This window comes from Dromiciops gliroides, chromosome 5 (assembly GCF_019393635.1).
Source record: "Dromiciops gliroides isolate mDroGli1 chromosome 5, mDroGli1.pri, whole genome shotgun sequence".
Lineage (NCBI taxonomy): Eukaryota > Metazoa > Chordata > Mammalia > Microbiotheria > Microbiotheriidae > Dromiciops > Dromiciops gliroides.
Window position 1 is genome coordinate 279,200,868 of NC_057865.1, and position 23,404 is coordinate 279,224,271.

A 23,404-nucleotide genomic window follows, 5' to 3' on the forward strand; every position below is an offset into this window, starting at 1 on the left:
TACGTATGCATATACACATTCTGGCAGTGGTAGAGAAATAATGTAAAAGAACCAAATTTTCTGACATTTTTTTTTTTTCCCGGAAAAAATGTTTTTGTTCTGGAGAACTGGACACATATATCCCAATACAGCAAATGTCCTCAATATATTACTGTAATAAATCAGATTCACTGGCCTTTCACTTACCTTTTTTGGATTAAGGTCTCAAAAATATACAAAAAATGAAAATTTAGAACAGAAAAAAATTATTTAATAAGATTAAACATCTAGATAGTATTAAAAACACTTGACTGTTTAAGGTGTATTTGAAATATAAAAAATAAGGATTCTGACCAAAATATTTATTAAAAATATAGTTTGAGAACTTAGTGTCCAAGGAAGGTATTTGTTTTACATCTCGGTCACCCAAAACAGTAACTTGTGATCACCTCCCATTGCACAAAGAGGGAGAGTCCTGTGCCAGGACAGACCAGATCCCACAGCTGCAGAACCAATGAGGATGGGCTACAAAAAACAAAAAGTAGAAGATGGGAGAAGAGTTAGAATGTAACATTAATTAAAAAGGCATGAAAATCCAAACAAAGCACCCTCCAAACAAGTGTTATAGCTATCTGTCCTCATTTATAGCATATACTTTATAGATGAATTATCCTGTTGTTTGCCATCTATACAAATGAGCACAACGACAGATTCAGGGGAATGTACAGACTGACTGATGTCTCTAGAAGTGGGGATGAGACCATGGTCCTGGCCAGTCCCTTCTGCCCCACAAAACATGTGCTTCTGGGATGGCAGGGCAGCAAGGGGACCATCTGAGACCAAGGGAGTAGGAAGATGACCAGTCAATTCCTTAAGGAATCGAGCTCATGAATCTGTTGTCATTAGTAATTCAGCCAGACAATTTCATGAGACACTGACACAATTTAAATAAGAGAAGAAAATAAGGAAAGCAATATAAGGGAAATATTAACAAGAAATACTTTCTAAATTTGAAAAGACTAGTTTATTAACTTGCTATTAATGAATGTAAACATTAGGGAAAATACAACTTTATATGTAATTTAAGTGGCTAATTTAGGGATTATAAATTCAGAGAGAGGAAAGTAAGTAGAAGGGATAGATGGATAACAGAATCAGTGCTAAACCACAAGCCAGTACTACCTGCGGGTGCCCCAAATGATGAATAAGAAGTTGAGCCGTCATTTTGCCAGGGTAGCCAGTGGTTGCAAATAGGTTTTCATTAACTGTTGACCACCTGAGAAAAGAATCAATACCATTGTGGCCTCTCCATACAACTGAGGTTTCTCCTTCGCCCAATCTGGATCCCACTCTCTTGTCTCTAAATTCCAGTCCCTTGTTATCTAAATCCACCCAGTCCTTAGTGACACCTAAAATCCAAATCTATCTGAAATTAAATTCATCTTTTTTAGAGTGCCAATCCTACTTTGGCTCCTCATCTGGGGCAGTTATTCTTGATTCAGACTTGGGGTCAATCCAAGGATGGCTAAATTAGCCAACATGGCTAAATCCTGCCACTGCTATTGTCAGCGTGTCTCTCCTATTATTTAATTCCCAGAGTCACTGGCCTGCTGCTTGATGCTCTTCTCTTCTGCCTGGACTACTGTGAGGGTCTTCTGAGTGACTTCTGTATCTGGTCTCTTTCCCCTCTAAACTCATCCATCTGCCACTATCATATTGACTTTTATTCTCAGGGAGCTTAGTGACCATCTGGTCCAACCCCTTGGTCTATAGATATGGAAGCTGAGGCCTGAAGATGAGAAGGGCCTTTTGGGAAGTCACAGAGCAGAGATGCCCATCTGGAAGGTCCTCTGATTCCAAATTCAGCGCTCTGCTATGATGATACCATGCAGACTCCTCATTGGTGATGTCATAGCTTTCTGTGCTTCTCCCTTTTCATTTTGCATTATACCTTGGATTATCACCTACTAGATTAGCCAGGTGGCGCTTGGATTCAGGAGGACCTGAGTTCAAATCTGGCCTCAGACACTTAACACTTACTAGCTGTGTGACCCTGAGCAAGTCATTTAACCCCAATTGCCTCACCCCCCAAAAAAAAAATCTATGAGGAGAAATCCTCGTTGGTATCACCCATAGTACAGATGTCAAACTTGGGGCCTGGGCAGCTTTCAACCTGAGAAAATCCCCAGTGAGGCTTGAACCAGATGAAAATATATTGAGGAAATGTTTAACAAAATAAATAACAATACAATAAAACATAGATAATATCAATTTGTGGTTTCCTAAGTTTCTCTGAGTTTGACATCACCCCCCATTTTGGGGGGTAGTTCCAAATGGCTTTCCAGAATGACTGGATCATGGCTTCACAACAGGGCATCAATGTGCCCTTCTCTCCAACAACTGTCATTCTGTTGTTTTTTATCTTTGCCAAAGAGATGGGTGTAAAATGGAACCACATAGTTATTTTAATTTTATAGACTTGGAACTTCTTTTTACATGATTGATAGTTTCTTATTCTTTTTGAAAACTGTTAGTTCATATGCTTTGACTATCTGTGGGGGAATGGATCTTGTTCATATATATTTGGATCAGTTATATATAATTATCTTAGATATTTGGTCTTTTTCAGAGAAACTTGCTGTAACCCCCATTAACTATTTACCTGCTAATTTTGGCTACACTGACTCTGTAAAATAAATGTCAATTTTACATATTCAAAATCATTTTATTTTTGTTTTCTTTTTTATCCTTTGTTTGCTCAAGAACTCTTCTTTTGGACAGTTATGTTTATGATGTAACCTTTCATCTCTAGATCATGTATCAATTTGTACCTCAGAATAGTATATAGTGAGATGCTGATTTAACCTGAGTTTCTGTTAGACTGCTTTCCAACAGTTTTTATCAAGTTCCATACATTTCTTCATTACATGTCCTTGAAACTTCCCAGCCTTTTGCTAAGGGGTCTGGGTGAGGACAGGGTAAAACTGTGGATTTCTTGAGCAAAGATAATGGACCCCTGGACTAGGAAGGTGGCAGTACTTGTGAAAGGAAGGGCCTAATCTAAGTTTCACAGGAAGATGTTAAAGGACAAAATGATAGCTTGGATTCAGCAGAAGGAATCAATGATTACAAGGTTTTGAACTGAGGAGACTAGAAGGACTGTAGAGGGAGGGAGATGAGTTCCTCAAATATAGACTACAAAGGCCCTTTCTCATAGAAAACAAATGGAATCAGAAGGCTTGTAATTTAACTGGAAGCTTGCCAAAGCCACTGCTACAAGAACTAGTATGTTTAATGTACAAATTTTATAGTAATCAGTGTGGATCCCGGATTTAGAAAGGTATGGTGAGGAGGGAAAATAAAGCTCTTTATGATGGAAAAACGATTCCTCAAGGCAAACTCTGGTAATTGTGTACAATGCTGATAGCTATTTGGCTATGGAAGTACTGAAAGTGCATAAAAGGAACTAGTGAAGTTTAGGTTAGAAAGCTAGGTTTGGGCCAAACAGAGAGAAGCAAGTGTTGGGCAAAGAAAGCTGGATTTTACTCAGTAAGTAATGGTAGCAGGAGCAGCGAAGAAGCAAGTTTAAAGAAAGTTTGGCAAGAGATCTATCAAAGCAAAGGAGCCCTGGGGGCATTTAAGGATGAACGGAGGAAGATGACAGACGACAAAGAAACAAAAATGGAAACAATCTGTACAGATTTTTGTAACAAACTCTTTTCTTCTGTCAGCAACAGCGGAACAGCCACACCTGGACAATCTCTGATCAGGAAGGAGAACAGAGCAGCTGGACTACTCACAGCCAGTAACTCTACAGAGGAGGTCTGTGCCTGAGAGGGCACAATTGTGAAAAAGGGAAGATGCCAAAGGCCTGGGAAATATCTTGGAGCTTACTGTTATTTTAACAATAACAACAACAACAAAAATGACTAAGAGAATGTTAGAAACTACTGATCCATATGCCTATTTTCCCATCTCCACAAAATTCTTATGAAAATAATTTATACACAGAGGTTATTCTTGATGAAGTCATGAGAAATAACAAGCAGGGTTTTGCAAATAATATTTGCCGGGGCGGCTAGGTGGCGCAGTGGATAGAGCACTGGTCCTGGAGTCAGGAGTACCTGAGTTCAAATCCGTCCTCAGACACATAACACTTACTAGCTGTGTGACCCTGGGCAAGTCACTTAACCCCAATTGCCTCACTAAAAAAAATAATAATAATAATAATATTTGCCAGCAGACCTCCCCTGCCCTTGAGTTATATAATTTAAGATCTTACTGTGCTTACAGCTTATCTATTAAAAAAAAACCATCGAGGGGCAGCTAGGTGTCGAAGTGGGCAAGTCACTTAACCCCCATTGCCCCGCCAACCCCGCCCCTCCCCCAAATCTGACTTGGCGGAGTGAAACAATAACTTAAAAGCTCTTTTTTAGCAAGGTATCTTTCCTGCTTATGTTAAAGTCATATAAAATTCCTTGAATGATGTAATAACAAATATAACTTTGGTGACTGCTTATTAATATCAAAAAGAAAAAAAGTAGATGACTCCCATATTCATGAAAGATTATCATGTATAGTATCCAAGTGGGAGAGGGATTCCCCACAGTTTTACTCTTCATTGTATAATCTCCCTCCTCATGATACAAACTGCTGTTATGACCCCATCAATGGAAAAGGAGAGAAGGTTTAGTAGACTGTAGAGCTGACCTATTTGTTTTCTTCTGGGAGTATGGACAAAGGCCTCTTTTCCTTCTTGCAATACCTTTCCATTCTCTTTATTCTCAAACTTGGTTTTAGAAAACCAAGCCAAATTAAACCCACCACACACTCAAGTTTTTTAACAATCCAAAAGTTTTTGTTTGGAACAGTTAAAAAGAAGTTATTCTTGAAATATCGATAGTCATGAATCCACTGTTATATTTATTCCATTTCAGTCATCCAGAAAGTAGTCACTGAATGCCTGTCTGTTTCGTGATCAGACTATGGGGGATCAGGGGGGAGGAGAGGAATGAAGGCTGGTGGTGGCAGAGAATGAATTTTGGGAGTTAACAAAAGTAATGAGACATAATCTCCAACTTCAAGGAACTTACAAACTAGCAAGTGAGGGGACTAATATGGGTGGAATTATGCCTAATAATGTAAGCAAACAAACAAGTGATAAACTGTGTAGAGTGTACAATATATTTTATAGGAGTTCAGAGAAGAGAGACATCCAGGAGAGCTAGAGCAGAGTGATTTACAGAAAGACACAGAGTCTGAGCTAGACCATGAAGGCCAAGGTGAATGTGGAGTACTGGGCATTACCATCATGCTAAACCAGGGGTATGTTTTGGTGAGAGGGGAAGCCATTTCACATGATAAGAAACAATATTAGTCCTCTGAAAGGGTTGCACTAAATGGACGCTCAAGTCCCTCCTCGCTGCTTTTTTTCTATCCCTTTCCATTTCAGTTAAAAACTGAACTTGACACACAGGTTAACTTACTAGCTGTAATATTCAGGATTCAAAAGATTAAATCAGAAACTTTCAAACTAACGGGGAGACTGTACCTGAATAAGTGGGCTCGATCCATATGAACAGGTCTCTTGTCCTGAGGATAACTAAAAAGAAAGTATTTAATTACAAACTGTTACTCACCAGTTAGCCAGTCAGTCAGTGAATATGTATTAAGTGCCTACTATGTGCCAGGCTTGGGAAACCAAGAAAGGTAAAACACAATCCCTGTTCTCAAGGAGCTCACATTCTGCTGGGGAAGACAGTGTGTAAACAACTGTGTAGGAACAAGACATACATACATAGGATCAATTGGAGATGATCAAAAGAGGTAAGGCAAGAGAATCAAATGGGCTTAAGAACGGCTTTCCATAGAAGGTGAGATATTTTCTGGGAAGGAAGCCAGGAAAATCAGGAGGTGGAGGTGAGAAGGGACAGCCAGAGAACATTCCCGGAGTTGAGAGATGAAGTATCTTGTTTGTGGAACAGCCAGGAGGCTGATGTCCCTGGATCAGAGAATATGTGGGAGGATGGAGAACAGGATGTGAGAAGACCGAACAGGTAGGAGCTAGGACCAGGTGAGCTGTAGACATAAAACAGAGGATTTCATATCTGATCTTTCTTTTTTTTTTTTAGTGAGGCAATTGGGGTTAAGTGACTTGCCCAGGGTCACACAGCCAGTAAGTGTTAAGTGTCTGAGGCTGGATTTGAACTCAGGTACTCCTGACTCCAGGGCTAGTGCTCTATCCACTGCGCCACCTAGCTGCCCCATATCTGATCTTGAAGGTCTGAGAACAATTGGAATACATGGAATAGGGGAGTACAGGCCAGATCTACAGTCAAGGAAAATCAATTTGACAGATGAGTGGAAGAAGAATGGCGTGAAAGAGCCCATGGCAAGCAGACCCATTAGCAGGTTATTGAAGTAGTCTAGGTATGAAGTAATGAGGGTTGGCAGGAGGGAAAGAGCTTATGCAAAAGATGTTACAGACAATTTGGCAACAGATTGGATATGGGGAGGGGGGGAAACAGAGAGTAAGAAAGAGAGAGGGAGAAGAAGAGATTGAGGGAGGGGGGGTGACCAGATAAGCAATTATGAGATCGTTAGTAACTTTGGAGAGAGTAGTTTCAGGTGAACGATGAGGCTGGAAACTGGGCTAGAGAGAGAAGAAAGAGGAGAGCCAATAGAGACACCTATTCTCAAAGAATTTGCCTACAAAACACAAGAGAGATAGGACAATAATTAGCTGGGATGTATGGATCAAGTGAGGGTTTTTTGAGGATGGGGAAATGATTGTGAAGATGATAGAGGGGGCAATCAGTTGGAAAAGATGGGATGGCATCAGGCCACTTGGTCATGTAGAAGGGTTAGCCTTAGCAAGAAGAAGGGCCACTTCTTCATGTGAAATAAGGGAGAAGGCAAAGATGGTGAGATAAGGCTTTGGAGTGATTTGAGATCAAGAGGAAGAGAGAAGAGGGTGCTTTTGGTGAATGGTCTCAACTTTTTGATAAAATATGAAGCAATGTTCTCAGCAGAACGGGAGAGTCATGGTAAGTTTGAGGAAGGATGAAAAGGTTTTGAAGAGCTGTTGTGGTGAGTAGGATAGGGAGTTGTGAAGAATTGCCTTACAGTAGTGAAGGCCCAGCTGAAGTTATACAAAACAAAAATATGGACCCAGTCAGCATATTTTCATGATTTTTCTCTAGTTTCATTCAGCAGTATGTCTGTAGGAATTAGGATGATTGAATGGTGGGAATGATACAAGGCTGAGACTTAGCAAAGAATGATAGGCAGTAAGATAAGGGGCAAAGGACTCAAAAGAGGACAGTGTGGAATTGAAGTGATTTATCAAAAGGTCAAGATGTGGAAAGGAGGAAAGTGTAGCTAGTACAGGGGTGACGGCGTGGAAAAGAACTAAGGGTCAAGGAACTGGATGTCATAGTGTGGATGAAAAACAGGGTGTAGGGTTGGAACACAAAAGGAGAGATGGAATGACAACAGATTGTCATCAGATAAGGGAATTTCAGAGTTTAGGAACACAGAAGTGGCGCATTTGTAGGTGATGGCAAGATCAAGGGTATGACCATCTTTGTGTGTGGCTGAGGTGAGGTGGAGGAGTTAAGTCGTGTGAAATGAGTAACTGGAGGAATTGTGGGGTTAGGGGGCTTGAAGGATTATCAATATGTATGCTGAAGTCCCCTTAGTATGAAGGCAGGAGCTAGAGAGAAAAGATGTGGTTTAGGCACTGAACTCAGTGAGGAAAGAAGAGGAGTGTCCTGAAAGTTGATAGAGGACAGCTACTAACATTTTGATTGGCTGGTAGATATGGATTGAGTGAACCTCAAAGGAGGTGGGCTAATTTACTGAGTGATCATGGTAGAGAGGCAACCTGGAAGTAGCAATGGGGTGGCTGTATCATCAGGAGTGAACCAGGTCTCCGTAAGGCATCTAGTTTAAACTGAAACTTAAAATGTACATTTTATGATAAAATGCCACGTCTAAAGTGTTGTGTCAATATAATGGAATTTGGTAGATGAGATTTAGCAGATACTGAAGGGCCTACCTGGAGACTGATTTAAACTGATCAAATTGGATAAGGCGACTGACTGTTGACTGCTTACTAGATTGTAAGCACATCTGGCTGGTACTAAAGAAAGTATTGTTCTCAGAAGCTTAAAAACTTTGAACTTTACATTGAGACCACCTTTGGATCCAGTGAACCAATCAATTTGAATGACACTGGCCAATCAGCTTGAAGAACCTCCCATTTCTGGGAGGGGAACATGAAGGAGGAAGCAGATGCTGGCGAGAGGTTTCTTGCTCTTTTGGGGGGAGACTTCGAGTGGTGGCAGATGATTTCAGAAGTGAGAGGTTTAGGAAGGCGAGGATTTCCAGGCTATAAGAAATCTGTTCTCAATCTTTCTCTTTCTTTTACTATCTTTCAATAAACCCTTAAAAAACCTAAACTTGTTTATCAGTGATTTTAGTCAGTTTCCCCCCAAAACTGGGGGGACAGATTAGAGCCCACATTTAGAATTTTAAATTACACAGTGTTTATACAATGATGGATGGATACAATTATGATAAAATATCAGATACTCCACAGCAGTCCAAGTCTCATAAATAAGGATGAGACAGTGATTTGTAATCATTAGAAAGGCAAGAAGTGACTGACTGGGAAGAGACCATCAAGCAGGTGTGTCACTAGTGTAGCAGTAGAACAGTACTTGGCACACAGGAGGCGCCTAATCGGGGCCCTCAGTCATGCACTTGGTTTACTCCCAGCTCCACTCACTCCCCAAGCTGTACCTTCTCTTCTCCCTGCTCCTCTACTTCCCAGGGCCCCTTGGAGTTCTGTCCTCCCCCTGAGAATGGAGATTGACGGATTTTCTTGGATTTGTATCCTGAGCACTTGGTATACTGACAGGCACAAAGTAAGCACTTAGACAATGTTTAGCACAATAGATATTCCTGCAGAATAAAGATTTCTCTAAATAACAAAAATGCTAAGGAAATACCTCGACCGAGTAATATCCCAGATTAACCAATCATTTCCTGCAACAGCTCCAACTTTGAAGGTGTTTCTTAAACACCAGTGTGCTGACATTAATGGCATCTGTTCCGATTCAAGAGACAGGATAGCTTGCTGAGTAATGAGGTCATAGAATCTGATTGTTCCATTCTTCTCTGCAACCATCAACTAAAAGACAGAAAAAGATAAATTTACTAAAAAACGATAATTACACGTTTCTGCTGTTTATGTTGATAATAAGAATTTGACAGGCAAACCTGTGGTATAAGATGCTGGTCCAAAAAAACCCTTTCTTGCTAACATTTAAATTTTATACTAAAAAATGAGGTGATGAATTCAATTTGCCAAACATTTTCAAAAGAATTTAATATGTTTACAAGGCATTGTGCTAGGTGATGGGAATACAAAGATAAAAAAGGCAGATGGGGCTTCCCAGAGGTCACAAGGCTGGGTGGCAAAAGGGTTTTATGTAAGTCTTCAACAATAAGTGGGAGACTTTGAATAAAATAAGAAAAATAAATTTTAATGAAGAAATTCATTAGTAGAATTTCAAGTGATAAGGTAAAAACATTAATGGCTAAGAAGAAAGAACTTGCCCTTCTAAAACTGCTGAAAAAGACTATTACTGAGGATGAGGTCACGTATTATGTCATTTTATGGAATGTAAATTCTGCCATACTCTCTGAATTAGGGAAGGAATAAGTTCAAGAATTTATGAAGCACAGAAAAGTGTTTCTTCCAGATATATCTCTCATTTGGTTAGTCATGAAATTCTCCACTATCCAAAAATCCAAAGGCAAGTCCTTCCTTGCTCCTCAAATCTGTTTAGGATGTGACTTTTTAATAGCAAGATCATGTTTCTATCTTATCCTGGTACATGACCTGAGCTGCTGGCCTAATCCTACTTTTTTTTTAAGATAATAAACATTTTTCTTTATAATTTTGGGTTCCAATTTTTATCCTTCCTTCCCTCCCTCCCTCCCCTTTCCACTCCCTAAGGCAGTAAGCAATCCAATATGGGTTATACATGTACAATTATGTAAAACACTACCAAATTAATTATTTTGTATAAGAAAACTTGAATAAAAGAAAAAAATGAAAGTGAAAAATAACATGCTTCAGTGAGTCTAACCCTAATTTCTGCCAGAATGCTGTCCAGTTTTTCCAGACAGTTTTGTCAAATAGTGAGTCCTTCTTCCAGTAACTGGGGCCTCTGGGTTCATCAAACATGATGCTTTCTTCTGTAGGTGGCACATAACATCTGTCCCCCTGCTTCCTTGCTCTCCTCTTCTCTTTCTTCCCGTCCCACTTCTGTCTGTCTCTCTTACCAATGTGGTGTTTGTTTTTAACGATTACTGCTTTGTAGTACAGTTAGAAGCCCTTCCTTCTTATTTTTTCTTGACTCGACAACTTCCCCCCCCCCCCCAGTTCTACACTCTCCCCCTAGTTCTACACTCTCCGGCACAGCAGGGCAAGACAAGTCCAGTCCTTCTTCCCTATGGTAGTTGCCCTCTATACATCTCTCCTCCAGGCTAAGGAAAAAAAAAAAAACATATGCAGACTGATAAATGTAATACAAGGCAGGGGAGAAAGAGGGTAAGGGAGAGATCAAACAAAGTACTTTAGAACAATCTGGTGAGGAAAGCATTCACAACTTTAGGCCACAGAGTTGAGGTGGGGAAGGCTTCCTCGAGGCCATAGCACAGGAGCTGAGCCTTGTGTGATGAAATAATGAGATTTAGCAGATACTCAAAGACCCACCAGAAGATTAATCTAGACTGATTGACTCAAGTGAGAGTGATTAACTGCTGATTAGCCTACTTCAAGTTTGTGATTGAAGCAGGCTTGTGGCAGAGGACTTGAGGAAGAACCAGACCATACTGGAACTCTAGGCTAAATAGGCTTTTTTCTTAACTTTCTGAACTCCATGGGAATATCTGTATGCTTTAATAAATGTTTAATGCCCAAGGACTGGTGCTAAAGCTTCTAATTTAAGGCGACCACAATTTAGAGTTTAAACATCACACTTGAAATTCAATTCAAATCAACAAGCTTTAATAAATGCCTCCTCAGTGCACAGGACCATAACAAACACTGAGAATACGGACACCAAAATGGCAGTTTCTGCTCCTGAGGAACTCTATTGGGGGATAAGTCTCCAGAGAAGTAGATACAAGGTAACCTTAAGGAGAAAGCCCAAAAGCTGGAAGAGTCAATTAAAGCTCAGGGAACACCAGAACTGAATTGTGAAGGGAACTAAGGTAGAGAGAAAGAGAACTCCTTCTAAGCATCAAAGACAGCCCATGGAAAGGCATGGTGGTAAAAGGAATGCGGAATTCTGAGACTAGGATGGTCAATTTGGCCAGATGAGTTGAGCCTAGACCTGAAGCACAAGTGTAGGCCAGAGTGAGAACTCTAAGAAAAGAGACAGGATCTTGATTTTGATTCTTATATTAAACCATTTACTTCATTTGCTGAGTATGTATACCTGGCCCCTTGAAACCTGTCTCATTGTGGTCATAGCCCATGTACAAACTCTATTTGCATCAATTTAAAAACCCAACAAAACAAACCAACAAAACAACAACAACAACAAATCAAAACAAAAAAACCCTTACAGAACCCTTATCAGAACTCACCTTACAAGCTTCCTCAGGATGCCAGCAGACACTCATTCCGGGAGAACGGAGAACAAAATGAGCTTTCTGATTCCCTTCTAAGTCCCAGACCCTAGCAAGAGAATACGACAGGGTTTTACTGTTGTCCCTTAAAATTGTTTGTTTACATGACACTATTCAAAGCAGTTAATTAGAAAGTGAACTGAGATTTTGTATCTTTTTTAAAGTTAAACTATTTTTTTAAGCAAATGAGACGGCATTACAAAAATTCAAGTCCTGTTCTCTATGGTGTTATAAAAAGTTGAAGTGTTTTTATACTCAATCATATAGGAAATTGCCATCCCCTTTCTGTGATGTGATTAATATGCTATAAAACATGCCAAACTATTCTGGCACAGTGACATGGCAGAAAAACTCGAAAGTTAATGACTTCTATATTGTGGGCTGTATTCTGGAGTTTCCAGGAGCTGAATCTCACTAGACTAAACAGGCTATAATTCCCTAATTCTAGAGTCAGTTCATGTTATACTTTCCATCAATGAGCTTAAAAGAAAGACAGGGCTCCTGTTTTCAAAATAATATATAATTACGCTGTAGCTTCTAACATGGTTTGACAAAATTGAATTCATTGAGGTCAATGGTCATTTACTTGGCATTCCCTTGACCTCTCTGACTGGCCTAGCCAAATAACTGCCTTATTCATAATTCTTTTGCTTTAGCTCTCCTCTTTTTTTGCTGTTGCTACCATAAGCTCAGCCTCTTTGTTACAAATTCTTTCCCCAGCAGAACTCAGGAGTGGTGGCCAAACAGAATGGAGTTTGTTCCAGTAACTTCTTTGCCTTTTTTTTCCCCTTAATAACAAAAATCTATGATAATGGTGTCCAGCTTATAAAGGAACTGACTATACGTATCTAATGCTCACACTTTGGGATAACAAATGTAGAATAGGCATAGTGGAAATGGCATGCCAAAAGAACAGGACAGCCTGTGTGCCAGACCAGAGCTCATTTGATGTTTAGAGGCCTATAGCTTGTTGGGTGGACTCCTGATGGGAAGACATGGCTAAGAGCTGCACCGGAGGAGAAGATGAGGCGGAATGGCCATCTAAGGCCCTGAAGAGAGTGCCCATAAAAAATCAACTATGGATACCTTGTAGTAATGAAGTAGAAGGAAGGAGCATATCTGATAATCCATCGATCAATCAATCAATTAGCATTTATTAAATGCCTACTTGTGTGCCAGGCACTGGGAAGATGATGTATTAATTACTCAAAAGGACCTGTATTAATATGTTATAGACACTCATCAATCAATCAAACTTTGCTCAGGATTTAGGTGTCTATTCTTGATGATTATTTTCTCAGAAACTTAGATTATCTCAAATCTTTCCTTTCACCTCCATAAAGCTTCCCAAGCTCATTGTCTGTCACTTGTAGACAAGATGGCGCAGTAGATATAGAGCTGTGCCTGGAGTTGAGAAGACAAGTTTAAATTTGGCCTCAGATTCTTACTATGTGACTCTAAGCGAGTCACTTCACTCTGTCTGACTCACTTTTTTCAACTGTAAACAAGGATAATAGCACCTACCTCCCAGAGTGGTTGTAAGGAACAAATGAGATAATATTTATATTGCTTAGCATAGTGCCTGGCACACACTAGGTGTTTATTCCTTTCCCTTTCTCTTCCCCCCCTCCCTCTCTCACTTGTACAGAAAGGAGGAACAATGCTGACATGGGAAAGGGGAATGAAAGAAAGTGGTGGTCAACAAAGTGGCCACAGGATTCTTCTTTTATGACTCATCTGAGTAATTATACACTTTTCTGTTTATGCTACAGTAAATTTCATTGAATTTTACTTCTAGACTTCTATCTCATTATGGGACTTATTTTTTTCTTAACGCAATTAAAAAATTTAGCAAAAAAAATTTGAAAGAAAATATATGTTTAGTGAAAAATTACCATTCCCAATGTTGAAAGATTCATATATTCACTTTAAAACTAAATCAATGTTTGTTTGTTTTGGGTGAGGGTTAAGTGACTTGCCCAGGGTCACACACCTAGTAACTGTCAAGTATCTGAGGCTGGATTTGAACTCAGGTCCTCCTGAATCCCAGGCTGGTGCTTTATCCACTGTGTCACCTAGGTGCCTCAATCCAATGGTTTTTTAAAGAGTATCTACTTGACTAAGTAGATTAGAAGCACACCTTCTTCTCAACTGCCAGACATGCTGCATTTAGACCCATTTAAGTAAAATAATTTTTTCCAACTCTATTTGGTGTACAGGGAGAAAATTATGATTTTTGTTGCATTATAAAGTTGGTAAGTTTAGCAACACCCATGTTTATCAGATACACACATAGTAACAAGAAATAAAATGCTAACACTAGCATCTATTTTATTTCTACTGAAATGATAAAATTTTGCCTTGCCTCTTTAGTGAATCCCCTGAGAGAATGGTTTAAAATCCCCATTCTTTTTTTGGGGGGTGAGGCAATTGAGGTTAAGTGACTTGCCCAGGGTCACACAGCTAGTAAGTGCAAAGTGCCTGAGGCTGGATTTGAACTCAGGTCCTCCTGACTCCAGGGCCAGTGCTCTATCTACTGTGACACCTAGCTGCCCCATCCCCATTCTTTTGATTCCATTCTAATATGGAGCTGATTTTACAAGTTATATAAAAGAAATATACACCAGGATTTCCCCCCTCTTTCAAAGGGAAAGCAAGATGTCAAAATTACAGAATAAGGATAATAGTATTTTAAAAATGCTAGCCAATTAAGGAAATTTATTTTCCCAAATAAGCCTATCTGATTGTTATTCTATCTTCACTTAAAAAATCTCACACCACTACCTCAAAACATCTTGATTTAGCCAAAGGCAATAATAACACCTCTACAAGCTTCCTTTCCCCTCCTCTTTGGGATAAGATAACTTGTGGTTTAAAATTATATGTGTGAGAAAATAATGGGATTTGGCAGATACTCAAAGGCTTACCTGGGGGTTAATCTAAACTGATTGAATTAAGTGAGAATGATTGACTTTGCTGATTAGCCTACTTCAAGTTAATTAGATTGTACCCACACCTGGCTGGCCCTTAAGAAGATATTGTGGGGGTTGCTAGGTGGTGCAGTGGATAAAGCACTGGCCCTGGATTCAGGAGGACCTGAGTTCAAATCTGACTTCAGACACTTGACACTTACTAGCTGTGTGACCTTGGGCAAGTCACTTAACCCTCACTGCCCCATAAAAAATGAAAAAAAAATAATAAAGAAGGTATTGTTCTCAGAAGCTAAGGACTTTGAACTCAACCAGAGACCACCATCAAGTCCAGTGAACCAATGGATTTGGATGACGCTAACCAATTAGCTTAAAACAGTATGTAAGGACCCCCTCTGCTCCAGACCTATAAAAAGCTCCCACACTCAGTTTGAGAAGGGTTCATGATAGAAGCAGTGGCGGAGGACTTGAAGAAGAACCAGACCAGGCTGAAAACTCTAGGCTAGATAGGCCTTTTCTTAATTCCACGTGTTCTTTTTTCCCCCCTAATACCTAGTATGCTTTGATAAATGCTTAATGGCCAAAGACTGGTGCTAAAGCTTCTAATTTAAGGTGACCACACATTAGATTTTTTTAGACAACACATTTAGATTTTAAACATCACATGTTTGTTTAACAAATTTCAGTGGTTGTATAACATAAATCCAAACAAGCAGAAAACAATAAATTGGACTGCAATCAGCATAACTAAATTAGCTACACATACTATATAAAATATGTATTCTTTTTTAATGTTTTCAATAATTAAGTTTCTTTCAAGACTTGGTAGAGCTCAATAGACTTTTCTGTGACTTCTGATTGGGTGTCTTACCTGACTTATTCAACAGATTTCTATTTCCTGAGAGTGCTGGGAGTTCTTACTAGGTGTGCAGAAAGCTGTGTTCCCATGTTCATTGTGGGAGTGAGTCTTCCTATCTATTACGTACTATTAGGGATTGAATCTAGACAATCTAGACATCTAAATTGACCTTGCCTGCTGACAAAGACATTAACTTTCACGGCATGAAAAAGGCCAACATTTACTATATTTCTTATTAGAAAGGGAATTTGAGATTAATTCTTTCTTTGCATTATAAGTTGAGCTACATTGTTATGTTTATAAGCTTCTATTTGTGAGTAGTTTTGTATACATTTAAACATCCAAATAATTAAGACACAGATCAGAAATGTTTTGTGTTGTTTAAATTCATCATCATTCTGAAGAAAAAATAATATAGCTCATACGGAAAAAAGCTTTTAAAGACACCATTGATGATAATAAACAATAATTAGAAAATGAAAACATGCAAAACAAAATATTTAAAAAGCCAACTATGAGCCAGATACTGTGCTAAACTATCTCATCTGATCTTCACAACAACTCTGAAACATGGGTGCTATAGGTATCTCCAGTTTACAGCTGAGGAACTGAGGCAGACAGGTTAAATGACTTGCATAGGATCACACAACTAGTGTGACACACAATCTGGCTGGCCTTCATCCACTGCACCACCAGCTGCCTCTCCTTGTTCAGTTTCTCAACAGAGCTGGAGCTTCCTCCATTTAAATGTTGTGTGTAAATGAATTGATCAGTGGCTTTGATCTGACAGTCACTGTGTTTGAGCAGACCTTTACCGATGTTTACAAAAGAAACAGAAAATGACTGGGGTCAATCATTTTTCTCTGTCCTGTGTCCTGTCAAATGACAGTGGTGCTTTGGGGTTGTTGTCAAAGTAGGTGACTTGTTCTCAGTGTGTTGGGATTTCTCACTGGGTGTGCAGGAAATTCTGTGGCCCTTATACCTCTATTTACTTGTTCAGGATGTGAGTTTTCCTGCCCTTTCCATGGTGCGCACCATTACTCGAGATTCTGGGCGGGAATGATCTCCAAGAGCCTATCCAGTTTTATAGTATTCTATGACTCTAAGTCACACAACTCTCCCATGAAACCTCTGTCTTACCTGAACAGTTTCTAAAATATCAAAATCATAGTATTTATATTGATTTTCTTTATATTTATGCTGCATGTGATATATATCTTTTTATATATGCTTGGGTTGTCTTCCCCATTAGAATGAAAGCTCTTTGCAAATAGGGACTGCTCATTATTTTTGTACTTATAATTCCAATGCCTAGAACACAAGAGCCAACTGCTCTCAGTCAAAATAAAAAATGTCAAACTTTAAACAAGGCATTGATATTATTCAGCTTTTTTACATGTAAATGATGCTAGCAAAATCAAGTAAAGACTAGGCCAAAATTGGACATTAATGCTTTTTTTTTTTTCAAGAGTAAAGGATGTTCAGATGTAGCTGCTATAAAACAGTGAAAGCAGTTAAAAAAAAAACCCAACTAGCCAAAATTTCTTAAAGATTTCAAGAATTGGCCATACAAAAGGTGTGGGGATTCTGACCAGGTTGAGAAATTAACCACAGTGGCCTTGATGGTCAAACCTCTTAAATGCCATTACATCTCCTTACAAGTATGCAGATAGTGTGATTCAAAACCTCCCTTTGGTCATGGAATGAACTTGAATCTTAAAAAATTCATGCTGAGAGCAAGTTTTCAAATAAAATCAGGCTGACAACAAGGAATGAAATGGATTTATTTATGAATGTTCGTGGGTTGTAGTAGAAACCATTTCTCTGCATTGGATCCCAGAGCAGGTCCCCTTTTAAGGACTGCTGAAGCACTGAAAAAAAGAAAACCAAAACCCCACACAACACAAACCACCGAAAAACCCAAACCAGCTCCAAACGGACAATGTCAGCTAATATCCTAGATGGATGATAAGAGAAACATGGCTTCCTTATTAGCATTACATAGAAGTGCACAGTTCTAAACTGGACCTAAAGAGAATCTGAGAAATGCTTACAACCCTCTAGGACTTTAGAACGTATGAGGGGAAACACAGACCCCACACACCGGCTGGCTGAGCAGGTGTCAGATGTTCCTGGGTACCAGCCACACAACGTTCAAGGCCCACATGGTTTGAGTTGGTGGATAGAGGCCTTGTTTCCAGGTGGGCAGCAGGGCAGCACTGCTCCCTAAACATCTTTGTTCTCTATTCCTGATAAACTTTTGGGTCAGGTAGCTCTGCAAGCTTGGCTCAAACGACACTGCTATCTCTAGCTGCCAAGGAACAGTGGAATCACTTTGAGCCCTGCACATTCTAGGAGATGTAATTGGAAATGCATATCCTAAGAGCAGGTACAGCACGCATGGCCTTTATGAAGCCAAAGGAAAAAACCTGTGGGAGGACTCCCTGAAAGTACACTGGAGTAGGAGTCATAAGACCTGTCTTCTGATTCTGAATGTGATTCTGGGTGTCACCTTCACCAAGCTACAGTCTGTTACCTACAAAATGGGGATAGCGAATGCCCCATCAGTGGGACATCAAGAAGGGAGGGAAAGGCAGTGTGTGGTGGCAGTGGGAAAAAGACCTGGGTTGAGATCCTCTGTACTTCTCTCCCTGAGAGACTGTAAACTTTTTGGGAATGGAGGGCCGGTTGCATTTTTTGTATCTGCATCCCCAGGGTCTGGCAAACATCAGGTACTTAATAAATATTTGTTTTCTGATAGGACGCTTGGGCTGCCAAGACAGCCCTCACCATTCTTTAGTCTTTTCACTAAGTTTCACCTGGAGGAGCAACAGAATGACTACTAAAAAGGTGGCCATCATGGGGAAGAAGCCGGGGGGGAGGTGGGGGGGGGGCCCTGTCTGCCATAGACAGGGCCTGGAGTTACTACTATGACCCCATAGTAGAAGAAAGCCTGATCGATTAAGGAGTCCTCCAGAAAGGTTCAAACCCAGAGTGTGTTCAGCAACTAGCTCCATTTCCATTCTAACAAACACCAAGGACGCCCTTGTCAATTGGTGCTTGCCTCTGGGACCGAGGGGAGGTGTTCTAATCTAAGCATGCCCTGCTCCAATACTTTGATAGGAGTGTTAAAAGAAGCGGGCAGGCCCATCCCTGAATCCTCAGGTGAAAAAAGAGGGGGTAACCAGCGGCCCCAGACGTTCATAGGAGGAATATGAAGCGGAAAGGCGCTCCTAGAGTGGGGGGTGAATTGGGCGAGGAGAGAGAAGGAGCAGAGGAAATATGTTTTTACCTTTCAACCCTGAATATGGTTTCCCACAGAAACAATGTTATAAACAGTGGTTAACTTCAGGCACATTATGGGTTAAATAGGCTTTTGTAGCCTGCTGTCTTTTGTTTGTTTGTTTTTTCTTTTTTGGGTAGGGCAATGAGGGTTAAGTGACTTGTCCAGGGTCACACAGCTAGTTAAATGTCAAGTGTCTGAGGCTGGATTTGAACTCAGGTCCTCCTGAATCCAAGGCCAGTGCTTTATCTACTGCGCCACCTAGCTGCCCCCAAATTAAATTCACTGCTTTCTCCTCAGCTATTTTTTTTTTTTTTCTTTTTGCAGGGAAATGAGGGCTAAGTGACTTGCCCAGGGTTACACAGCTAGGAAATATAAGTGTCTGAGGCTGGATTTGAACTCAGGTCCTCCTGAATCCAGGGACAGTGCTTTATCCACTGCGCCACCTAGCTGCCCGCCTGCTCTGTCTTAACCCTATTTTTATGGAAAAATGAGCTCTAAATCCCAAACCTACAAATCAAGTTTTGGAACAAAGGCTATTTGGAAGTTGGGGATTGCCTGTATAGCAGATCTTATTGTATCAAGATGCAGAAAAACCTGTGTTCTTCAATACTACTTGCCATAAACAAGTTGAAATTGCAATTCAATATTAACCTTTTGAATTTCTAGTCATTTGAAAGAGTTAAACCAAGAACTAGATCTAGGCAAATAATACCAGAGAAATATTTCAGATTATAATATGAAATGGAGAAATGCTCCATTTTATATTTTCCCTTTAGAACTGAGATGCTGGGGAGAGAGGTGAATTCCCTGTATCTCAGGCATGTAATATCATATGCATTAATCCAAGATACTTTAATTAAATTCATCAATCATTTATCAAGTGCTTCCCAAGGGCCACCCACTGTACTAGGTGCTGGGAATGCAATAACAAAATGGTCTCAGACCTCAAGGAATTTAGGGTCCATGCCAGGAGAACACAGCATTACACAAAGTTGTTGTTCATTTGTTTCACTTGTGTCTGAATCTTCCTGATCCCACTGGGGATTTGCTTGGCAGAGACACTGGAGTGGCTTGTCATTTCCTCCTCCAGTTCATTTTACAATGAGGAAACTGAGGCAAACAGGGTGAAGTCACTTGCTCAGGGCCACACAGCTAGAAAGTGGCTGAGGCCAGATTTGAACTCAGGAAGATGAGTTTTCCTGACTCCAGGTCTGGCACTCTATGTGCTGTGGCGCCACCTAGCTGCCCTTGATCTTTGGAAGGATGCTAAAAAGCATTACTAACTAACTAGGCAGATCCTGAAAGGCTTCTTGTGGGAGGTGATACTTGAGCTGAGCCTTGAAAGGAGAAGAGTTTTTACAAGGCAGAAGAAGGGGAAGAGCAGGAGACAGAATGTCATGTACAGGGTATGGCAAGGAGGATAGTTTGGCCAGAATGTAGTGTGCATGACTAAGGGGAAGTCTGGAAAGACAGGCTGGAGCCAGGTTACGAAAGGCTTTAAATGCCCAATCAGGCATTTATAGTTTATCCTAGAGCCAATAGGGAGCTACTGAAGCTTCTTAAGAAGGGCAGTGACATGGTCAGACTTGTACTTTATAATATCCATTTGGCAGTTGTGGGGAGGATAAATTAGAGAGGGGAGAGGCTGGATGCAGAGAGCCTAATTAGGAACCTATGGCAGCAGCCCAAGGGAGAAGTGGTAAGGCCTGTGCTAGGGTAGATGATGTATGAGTGGAAAGAGAGGGATGAGAATAAAATGTGGTGGAGTTTAAGTGACAAGACCTGGCAATGGCCTGGATGGGGGGTGGGGGGAGTAGGGAGAGTTCAAAGTCAAGGCACTTCGAGGCTACAAACCTGTATAACTGAGGAGAATGGGGGTAATCTTGATAGAAATGGGTATGTTTAAAGGAAAAACAATGAGTTTTGTTTTTAACTCTTCACCAGAATTTTGCTTGATAACACTGCCAAATAACATATAGTCATTTGAAAAGACTTCTTGGAATATTGGCTTGCCTGTTGTTAACTAAATTCAATTGACTCTTGAATATTCCTACAAATAGAGGTAAGGATAATACAAAATGGCAGATAATCCAAAAATCATTTATACTTGGCTTTAGATGGTGTTTTTGTACTTACATTTGACTATGGGTGTGTCTGATATTCTGGGATTCATTTCAAACCAAAAAAAAAAAAAAGAAAGAAAGAAAGAAAGAAAAGAAACCACATTTTGAAGATCTAACTTAAGAGTTGGGAAGCAGTTCAATTTCTTCATCTTGCCCCCTGCTAAATTTTTCCCCTGCAACCTACTCTATGCTGGGAATGGGTTACTTATTCTCATACCAATGCAAGAATGCCCTTTCTAAAACCTTCCTTGGTTAGGGGAAGTAGTTAACTTTGGGTTTAACATAGCTTCAATGGTAGGCAAAGTGGAAAGTGAGCTCCATCTCCTTTGTGAAAGAGATGTTAGGTATATGATTATGCAGGATAGGTCTGAATATGCCCTAATTCTGTGTTGCTGCTAGAACCAATGGATAATGGTAGGTAGAATTAGAAAGAGCACACGAAGGGCAAAGATTACATGCTGGATGGCCTGTGTGCTGTCAGAAAACAAGGGGTTCAAATGGCCAAAGATTCACAAGAAATAAGGAACCCTGTCTGTTGAAATGTTTCCATTGAAAACATCTGATGTCTCTTTTGAGTGTAAAACTCTTACACTGCTAGGTGTGGTTCATAGGATGTGGAAGCTGAAAGGAACTTTAACCACGGTGACCTCCAAGGTCACTTCCGGAAAGATCAGGTTGTCTAATTTGCTTCTAGTTGGGGAGAGCTATTTGTTAAAATCATTGCTTAATTTCACTTAGGAGCAAACAAGATTTTTGTGGCATATGAAATGATTCTTGTGCTCTTTCTCACTCTCCCCCTTCCCTCTTTTGTGAAAATCATATACTCAAGAGATGAAAGGATTTATGCAAATTCATTACTGGAATACTGACAAAACTCTACATATTTGCAAGGGTCTTTAAAAAATGATAATTAGTAGAGGGTGAAGTTGCTTTGGTGGATTCCAAAGAAGAAGCCTTTTGGCTAATAGTTTATTCTTTTTATTCTATTGTTCTTGATTTCTGGTTGGCTAATTATCTGCTTGGGAGTTCACTGCAGAAGGAAATTCCTGCTACCAAATGTTTTTGTTAATATGGACAAAAGGAAAATGGATGGTATTAACTGACACATCTGTATCCACTTGGCTCCTCTGGTAGAAACCATGACCCTTGGGAAAGAATTAGGTTGTTTGATGAAGAATAATGAAGTATAATAAAATATGGTAAGTAACAGCTTCAAGATAGAATCAGAGTGGCTAAAGGCCATGCTGGAGAGCAGCATGGGAGGATGGAGCTAAGGAAATAAATAGAATAGGGAAGAGGGCAGGGAAGAGTTCTCCTGCACGTCTACATGTCTTCCAGTAACATCTGTCCAGATTATGTCCCTGTACCACCTACCCCCTTTTTCCACTATTTCACAACATCTGGTCAGCCATATGATCCTGATTTTGTTTATATCTTTGACTATAAAAGCAAACGTTTCCTTCTTCACTCAGATGAATCAATTAAGATTCATGATGAACCGATGCAGAGTGAAATGAACAGAACCAGAACCATATTGTTTGATGAAGAACTGTAAATGACTTAGCTCTTTTCTCAGGGGTAAAATGATCCAAGACAATCTCAAAGGGCTCATGTTGAAACATACTATCCACCTCCAGAGAAAGAACTGATATTGTTTGAATGCAGACCAAAGCATGCTGGTCTTCACTTTCATTTTTTTCTTTTATCTGAGTTTTCTTGTAAAAAATGACTAATACGGCAATGTTTTACATGATTGTACATATCTGAATACTTACCGCCTTAGGGAGGGAGGAAAGGAATTTGGAACTCAAACATTTAAATAAAATTGTTAACATTTAAAAAAAAAAATAATGAAGTTAGAATAAATGGGAAAAAAGAGAAAGATTCATGAATACCTATTATGTGTCAAGAGCTCTGTGAAATAAAACAAGACAAGGTATATTTGCTCAATCACTGTGCTTTGACACTCACTCTGTGATTATAAAAATCCTGGAGCACTATTCAATTTAATACAATGAGCATTCAAATGCCTGTCTGTCAGGACAAAGCTTCCATTTTGCCGGGGAAAACAACATGCATGGATAAGTAAATATAAAATCAATGTAAAGAATTTTGGGATGAAGTGCTAACATCTGGGGGAATAAGGAAAATCAACGTGCGTGGGAAGTGAGCCCTGAGCTGAACAAGCAGTGAGGAGGCAGAGCTGTTTTCCATGAGATGGGGTGGCTGTGGGGGCTATCTAAGACAGGCTACTGTGCGCAGAGAACAGCAAGCAGACTGGTCTGATGAGAAAATAGCAAGTGTGAAGGGGGTGTTAATGTGAAATGTGTCAGGAAATACAGTGGGAGCCAGACTGTGGAGGACTTTAAATGGCCAATGAGCTTATATTTAATCCTGGAGGCAAAAGGGAGTCATTAAGGCTCATGGAGCAAGGGAGCGATATGGTGTGACCTGTGCTTTAGCAATTTCAATATGGCAGCTCTGGCTGGGGTGGATTTCCTCTCATGTGGAAACAGGA

The 23,404-nt window shown here is 40.0% G+C and overlaps 1 protein-coding gene across 2 annotated transcripts in view; it reads right to left on the reverse strand.

The window, feature by feature from the left end:
- Window positions 1–326: 326 nt before the first annotated feature.
- Window positions 327–23,404, reverse strand: part of NUP37 (nucleoporin 37) — a 51,829-nt gene continuing 28,751 nt past the window's right edge. For both annotated transcript variants that reach the window (XM_043967436.1, XM_043967435.1), the window contains 5 exons: window positions 11,647–11,737; window positions 8,994–9,175; window positions 5,531–5,581; window positions 1,162–1,255; window positions 327–504 (listed from right to left, as the gene is read on the reverse strand). In XM_043967436.1, coding sequence (XP_043823371.1) covers window positions 391–504; window positions 1,162–1,255; window positions 5,531–5,581; window positions 8,994–9,175; window positions 11,647–11,737 — 532 coding nt within the window. In that variant the 3' untranslated portion in view covers window positions 327–390. The remainder of the gene's footprint in view (window positions 505–1,161; window positions 1,256–5,530; window positions 5,582–8,993; window positions 9,176–11,646; window positions 11,738–23,404) is intronic.